This window comes from Orbicella franksi, chromosome 9 (genome assembly GCF_964199315.1).
Source record: "Orbicella franksi chromosome 9, jaOrbFran1.1, whole genome shotgun sequence".
NCBI lineage: Eukaryota > Metazoa > Cnidaria > Anthozoa > Scleractinia > Merulinidae > Orbicella > Orbicella franksi.
In genome coordinates, this window is record NC_138153.1 from 19,250,296 (window position 1) to 19,258,064 (window position 7,769).

The 7,769-nt window shown below is 38.9% G+C and overlaps 2 protein-coding genes across 2 annotated transcripts in view; one reads left to right on the forward strand and one right to left on the reverse strand.

Annotated features, from left to right (window-relative positions):
* Positions 1–272: 272 nt before the first annotated feature.
* The window catches only part of LOC145497923 (ATP-binding cassette sub-family E member 1-like), a 15,525-nt gene continuing 8,028 nt past the window's right edge, over positions 273–7,769 (reverse strand). Inside the window, exons 10-21 of the mRNA XM_081477801.1 lie at positions 6,700–6,821; positions 6,138–6,232; positions 5,422–5,479; positions 4,601–4,672; positions 4,087–4,146; positions 3,905–3,963; positions 3,685–3,795; positions 2,960–3,019; positions 2,750–2,832; positions 1,863–1,985; positions 1,419–1,530; positions 273–947 (exon numbers count right to left, since the gene is read on the reverse strand). Of these exons, the coding sequence (XP_081333927.1) occupies positions 900–947; positions 1,419–1,530; positions 1,863–1,985; positions 2,750–2,832; positions 2,960–3,019; positions 3,685–3,795; positions 3,905–3,963; positions 4,087–4,146; positions 4,601–4,672; positions 5,422–5,479; positions 6,138–6,232; positions 6,700–6,821 (1,003 nt within the window). The 3' untranslated portion in view covers positions 273–899. The remainder of the gene's footprint in view (positions 948–1,418; positions 1,531–1,862; positions 1,986–2,749; positions 2,833–2,959; positions 3,020–3,684; positions 3,796–3,904; positions 3,964–4,086; positions 4,147–4,600; positions 4,673–5,421; positions 5,480–6,137; positions 6,233–6,699; positions 6,822–7,769) is intronic.
* The window catches only part of LOC145497925 (uncharacterized), a 2,271-nt gene continuing 2,227 nt past the window's right edge, over positions 7,726–7,769 (forward strand). The window contains exon 1 of the mRNA XM_081477803.1: positions 7,726–7,769. This exon is cut by the window's right edge and continues 2,227 nt beyond it. The gene's annotated coding sequence lies outside the window, so the exon portion shown is untranslated.

Sequence of the window (7,769 nt, forward strand, 5' to 3'; positions counted from 1 at the left end):
CTCCAAGAGCAACAATTTTGTACTTTTAGGCAAAACATGAAGATTTTTGTGGCTTAAAGCTACCGTGTTGTTCTTAACTCGATCCAGAGTTCAGCGCTTTATAGTGTCACTGCACTGAACGAGGGTTCGTGCCATCTCAAAATTGATACATTCTTAATCAGAGTACAGTCTTAGCCCGTTGACACGTTGGGAGTTTTTATCTTTGCACGTTGTTGTTGTCAATGTGGTTGATTTGGGTTCAAAAGTCAAACTTGGTAAGTGATATCAACTGATGAACAGATAGTACACTTTATTATCCTCGGAGATAAAACACAAAAAGTATATACTCTATAATAAGGTTAACTGTTGACCGATTTATGGCCTTCAGTTATCAGAAAGCTCGTTAAATTGGCTGACAGCTTAACAAGTGAGTAAGTGACAGACAGTTGCATTTTCCAAGTCATGAGCAACCATGGGCTTACACACAGGACAAACACTAACGCTAAATACGTTTTTCGCACATACTATAAGCGATTCATCAGCTCATTAGGAGGTAATTGCAAAACGTTAAGTTTCAGTTCCTTGAAATTTTCATTTTTAAGTTAGAGAAGAGATATTAGTTTTATTGTCCCGTTTAGGTTTAACGGCGATTGCGATCTGAATTCTCCAAAGAATGTCAACATAAAGCCAGGTGTAGGTCATAACAATAACTACACGGAGCGATAGTCAAATTCACCCAACTAGCACCATAAAAATTCTATGGAAACCAGCGAGGAGAATTTCTCTTTTGGTCAGTGATCTCTGAAGAGTGTCCATATCATTGCGCCATTTCAGACTCGTTTTCTGTTACATCCACCCTGACTGCTGCCTTCTTGAAGGAGCTGCACTTGGTACTTACTTTGAATGGAGTAACAGAAGCTTTAATCTTCCAGGTAAAAGTAGTTGCCTGTCCGTTTTTGATCACAGTCCTGATAAATAGATTCAAAAATATGAGAAAAAGTCAGTCGGAAATAATGTTGTGAACAAGTCGTCCACGCCATGCTAACGAGAGCAAAGACGGTCCAAACAACCTGTTTCACCATGCAAAAAAAAAATCCATATTAGTTTGTTACGGTGAAACACATAATTACTACACAAAGCAAAGCATCGTTAAACAGCAGCTACAATCTGCGTTTGTCTAGAAGCCTTTTTCACGGCGAACTTTTCTCATTTCCATTGCAATATTATTCGACATATAGGCGACGTAATTTTGGGGTATTTTTCGAGATTCTTCTCTCATTCACGGTAGGTTACGTTGTGATGTAAATGACAGAAGGCAATTTAAGCTAATTTAAAAAGGACAATCGACTTCTGGGAGTTCCACACTCGAACTGAATTAACTAAACGAATTCACGAGAAGGTTAGATCATGGTGTGAGTTGACGCCGGGCTCTACAGTACCTTGACTGAATTCATTTTGTTGATCCGTGGCCGGAAGTTAGACGGGTCGCGCCGGAAGGTGATTTCCAGGGACTGAAGAAACTTGTTCATCCCGGTCAAAAGCGTCTGCGGACTGGGAACAACATATGCACAAATAAGGTAGAACCCAAACCCCATGCAAGCATAAATACTAAATACAAGAAGAACAATAAGCAAGAAAAAAATGGTGGCTTCATACTCTCAAGAAGACAGTATCAACCTCTAACAATTACCGCAAAACGACTCCAACAGTATTTTAACAAGAAGAGGGCTGAAATTTAGACTTAACAGCTCAGTTCGGTCCACTTAGTCTACCACAATCATGTAACACAGCCAGTCTGGGTTTTGTTTATTGCTCAAGATTTCCTTCCGATTGACTCCGGGCCAGACTTGACCAAGTATTCTTTGTTAACTCCATTTACTTACGAATTCGCTAGAGTCTTGACAGAAGGTTCGCCTTCAAACACCACAACACGGTCGGCCAGGTAGGTAGCCATGATGAAATCGTGCTCAACAACAAAGCCAGTTTTCTTCGCGTGCAAGATGAAACTAAAATGGAACAAAACAAGATCAGTATCAATTCAGTGGTTAAAAGCTAGTTGGAAAGAGCCGGCCGCAATGAACCACTGGGTAGTTTGGCCGGATATCTAGTGATTGTTTTCCCCGCGAAAAATAACAGTATTTTTTAAATGTGGTATAAAGAATTTCCACTCTCGTGGCCAATGGCCACGCAAATGTATTGGAATAAAAGACAGTGTTTACACATAAGAACTGAACAGAGTTCAAGAAACTCCCACAGGACATCCCACAGGTTTGGGACATCAACATGGCCGCCCTCTCATTGTTTTGGGACACCAATATGGCTATAGTGACGTCATGTGAAAACACTCGATAAAAAATATGAATAACTAACTAATAAGGCGAATGCAGTGCTAAATATAGCAGAGCTAAAGGACTAGACGGAAAGAGCTAACAGTACAGACCAACACTAAAAAGAACGCCTTCGGTACCAACACAACTATTTGTCAGGAAAGGAAATCCTTGTTTACAAATTCGTAGTGCGAATGCATAACGATTCGACCAAAACAGTTCATTAAAAATTTCTAAACGTGAGTTTGCAAAAAAAAAAAACCTTTTTTCCGAAACAGAATTACCAAACAGAGACTCGCATCAACAGAGTCGCAAAAAACGTCTCAAATTTACAAACGATAGGCACGTTACGTTTTAACCATTCAGCGCACAACGTTAATGCAATCCGCCCAATCACAAAAGCCCTTATTCCCGCGCGCTTACGGGTTACGGGAAACATTTACCGTTTAATGACTTTAGCGGCTACCAGACGCTGCTCAGAGTCGAGGTATGCCGAGGGCTCATCGATCAAATACACATCAGCTGGCTGGAGAGAAAAACAAGGAAAAAAAGCCATCAACAAAGCAAACAAAACCTTAAAAATATATTTTTTTGTCTAAAAGTAGAAATTCTACTGATGATAATCAGCCGGGTTTCATGGACACCAAGCATACCTTTCCGAGACAAATCGTAAGCGCAACACGTTGCAGTTCACCTCCAGACAGGTTTTGAACCTGAAAAGAAAAAAACAGCCTGAACATGTAATAAAACAGCTGTAGTTTATCAATTGTTTATCCAGAGTATGATGACCTTGTACATTAGTGAAGCCGGGTGTAAAACCTGCAGTGTGTCAGCGGTAGTACTGGGCTTGCTCCAGAACTATTAGCAGTGGAACTTCAAAAAAAAAAACATGAAAAAGAGAGCTTTGATTCCAAAGACATGAATTTCTCTTTAACTGCAAGGAGAGTTCACAACGTATTGTTTGTGATTATTGGTAACCTGCTTTTAAGCAGGTTAAATGTTATTTTAATATTATTAAAATAATATATCAACTTTGATAAAATTATTATCTATTGCACTCCCGTTCCTTGTCCAGGGCCGTAGCTAGTTGCTTCAGTCATTGTTTTTCCTTTTTTGTCGTTTATAGTCATCATAAACACCCTAAAAACCTAGGAAGAGAATTTAACCATGGACAATGCCTTGGTCATAATTTTTTATGGACACTGCCTCAGTATAATTTTATTCTGGCTACGGCCCTGTTCTCACATCCCCTCATTGGCCCAGCTGACTCTAGGATTACAAAAGAACAACTCCCAAATCGTCTTTCCCTTAATGCCATAATCATCAAACTAGCGCTTCCTGTCCCCACCCCTCCCCGTAGAGTACAAACCCTGCTCACCTCCTGATCCATGATTTGTTCAATCTGTAGCGGTTTGATGACGTCAGCGATAAACTGAGGGTGTACGTAAGCGTCACGAATCTTCTCGTGAAGGAGCATGCGCACTGTGTTCTAATTAGCAGGAAAAGCAAACACAGCGTCAAACACTCGCAATAACGCTCATACGTCACATATTTCTGTTTCTTTCCAGAAAACTAAATTGACTGAAGGTTCAACTTACCTTTGACTTGGGGCTAATCTTTTGTGGTTTATAGCTCACGTTCATCATGGGAACTTGCTCTGTGTAAAATTGATAAAGAACTTGTCATCAACATTTTAAGAACCGAGCAGGGTTCTTCCACCAACAAACAACTGAATAGTTTTTGCCACGGTTAAACATTTCTGAGTATTTTTAAAAAGTACCTTCATTATCTGGAACTAGTCTTCCAGCCAACATGCGGATAAAAGTCGTCTTGCCAGTTCCTACAAAATTAAAGAAAAGCCATTATTACAAAATTCATGAACTGAAAGTTACATGTATTAACGCTAATCAAAAATTAATTGTTCATTAAAAACGGCAAACACAACATTTAAAGCTGACTAATTCTATTACAGTACTTATTTCAACCCTGTTCAGTGAAGCAACAATTTTTGATTGTTCTACAGGGAGATGCGGTGGTGTAATGATAATAATGTGTCCTGTACTCTGGATCATGAGTTCTGGGTTCAACCTCCAGTCAGGGTCATTGTGTTGTGTTCTTGGACAAGACACTTTATTCTTACTGCTGGGAGGACCTGCCTGGGCAGGAGACCTCTAATGGGAACCAGATTAAGCTCCAGCAGTTTTGGGCCACTAAGCTTCCAAAGACTTTGTCTTTCTTCACCAGTGCGGTTCCTATGATTGGTGAACACACAGAACATTAGGAAATTTTCTTACCATTCTCTCCCAGCATAACAATGATCTCCGAGTCAGTGAATTCACCACCGTCAATACTCAGGTGGAACTCCTCTGTGACAACAGGAAATAACCAGAGTTAATAGCTCAAAGAACAACACACAAAACAATGGAGTCCCTACCTTCTATTGCCACTATTTTTTTTTTTTTTACAAAGAGTTACATGTAAGTTCAAAAAGGTAGTGTGGTTAACAAGATGTAAATTCTGTTGTGAGAAACAGCAAACAACATCCAGTTTTCTGCAAGGATAACCAACACTGAAAATGCCATTAAAGATAAGATTGATAAAGATGGCAATTTTAAGCCTGGCTAATGAAATGTGGCTAAAAGTAATTTAGGCAAAGCAAGATTGCTGGCCAGCAGTCTCCTTCAGAGTGGTGTACGGGGTGGTCAGGGGATTTGTGCAGGGGCACCTAGATTTTATAGCTTGGCTTCGGATGTCAAGCCATTCCGTGTTTTTCGCTGCACTGGATGGATCTTGTCAAGCTTTTCTCCTAGCCCACCTGTCCCCCTTTTCTTCATGGTAAGCATGTGGTAAATATCATTTGTTTCAACTGTTTTTTCAGTGTGACGGTGCCTGGTGGTTGCCGCTCACAGGGTTGTCATGGATACCCTGTGAGCTCGGTTCATTTTGCTCTTGGGCTCCACTGTCCTTTCACAAACCATTCCCCAAGCTATGACATATATTGTTGATGAGTTTAACCGAGAAATGTGAACATTTTGCTGAAATAGGCATGGGGAAAATTTTCCCGGACAAGATGTGATCTTCACATTACATCAGGTGGACACTTTTTCACACTTACTCAGTTGTTTTTGCATTGAAGGATAACTGTATCTGCGCATTCTCCTTATTTCTTCTTCCTGAAAGATGCCAAATATTTTTTGTTTAATAAAGTGGAATCACAATTTCTGGAATGTTCAAGGGAAATGAAAACTAGCTCAAGAAATCACGAGTTTGCGATGTTAGGTGTTGCATTAAAATTAAAGTTTCTTTTCACTCTCCTCGTCACATTTTTCCAAACTACATTCCATTTATAATGTTAAGCTTTTAGTTTTCATGGCAAATGAATGAAGTAAAATATTTTGAAAAATAAAACAAAACCAGGAGAAATGACTTTTGGTTCAAGTTGTAAGGAGTTTTGAGAAATCCAAGGTTTAAAGAATCAACATTCCGCTGCAAATTTGCTTAAAACATTGTCATCTATAACTGCAGTTGCCAATAATCTATTCGCAGCCACTCTCATGGGTGACCAGCCCTCCTCCTCAACCACCCACATGAAACCATGTTTATATTCTGTTTCTGCAAATGACAATTTAAGGACTGGGCATTCACAAGCAACCAGCTCCAGTTATGCTACATAACCAATTTCCTACAGTAAATTGCTGAGTTGATCACTTTGAGAGTTTCGTATGTATAAATTTGCAGTACATTGTTTGTTCTTGTCTATCACAAGTTGAAACACTCCACAAATCATCAGTGACGATATGGAGACTGTTTGGACAAAACAACATTCCAAACCTTGTCTGCCGTCTCAGCCACTTTAAAAACCAGAGATGACTCTCTGAATCGCAAATTCTCAGTAGGAACAAAGCCATCCAAAAAGATATTGATTCCTGTAACAAAAAACAGATAAAGTGATTTTTACAGCAACAGAGAGAATTCTTGCACACTCATTTCTCTGGAGCAGTCACACTCAATGAGAATAAAGACCACCAAAATTATATAACCTGTATTGCAACATATCCACGGAAAGTTTTGGGAAACTGAAGAAATTTGTTTATCTGTAATGTTTGAAATGAATTAAAACCAATGAAATGTGAAATGTCAAATATGACAATTTCCAAAATTTCTGAAGGTTGTACTGGCATATAACCTAAAAATCATTTGTTGCCCTTTGCCATGTGATTGCCGGCCAAAATCCAGCTGGCATTCACCTCTTTCTCTGCCCAATGAATTTTGCCAGCAGTCGGCGCTTAGTGACAACCCTGTATTCCTAAATCTATAATAATATATTATCATTATGGTAATTTGTCAATCGAAAATAAAATTATAGAAAACGGTGATGTTTTCTCCATCTTACCTTCCCTTACACTGAATGGCATAGTTACAACACCATATGCTCCTGGAGCACCATACAGACAGCAGATGTAGTCTGACAGATAATCCAGCACACTCAAATCATGCTCCACCACAATGATGTACCTGCAATGCAAATAGCATCAAATACACAAACATAACACCTGTGTTCATGGTGACTGTTAATGCAAATTATCAAGGGCCTGTGTCATAATGATGTGCATGTAGCTTTGATTGACAAGTTGGAAAGTCCACCTTAAGGTTTTTAACCAATAAAATTGTGTGACTTAGTACTTCACAACAACAACTGAGAAAAATTGCAGCAGTTTTCTCATGCAGGTTTTCACAGTTTTCACAAAACAAATGGAGCAAAGATTTTCCTCATCAAAGTAAACACAGAAAACCCTACTGGTCAGGTAAAAGCCAAACTGCTACATCTGCACAGAATCAGGGCTGTCATTAAGGGCCATAACCTGTAGCACCTGTTGTGGCTGAGTATGCTTGATTTTCCCTTGATGCTACAAGTGAAATTGACTGTTGTTGAAAGACTTCACCCACAAAGTAACAAGTTTGCTACAGGTGTGGAGAACAAGGCTACAGGCAACTCAAAACTTAATGAGAGCCCTGCAGAATAGTGAAACAGGCCCTTTTAATGTACATGTGGTTCATGTCTAACTGTACAAGTCCATGTATGCAATATGTGCAGCCTCCCACGTGAATTAAAAGACACTCGTGTTTTATCTATTTTTAAAGCAAAACTGAAAACTTTTTTGAATGATTTTAGCTAATTTTAATCTTTAGAAGTTTAACTTTTTAACTAATACGAACTCTTTTTACACTTATTTATTTTAGCTTGTAGTAATTTATTAGGTAACTCTTATTTATGTCATTTTTAGGTGATTTTTATTTAGGAGGGCTCCACTGAAAACCGCCTTTGGCAAGTTGGATTCCCTCACTAAATAATAATAATAATATTATTATTATTATTATTATTATTATTATTATTATTATTATTATTATTATGGTTGAGGCGAGTGGTGCACTCCAGCTATGCGCAGGTCAAAAGTCCGGCAG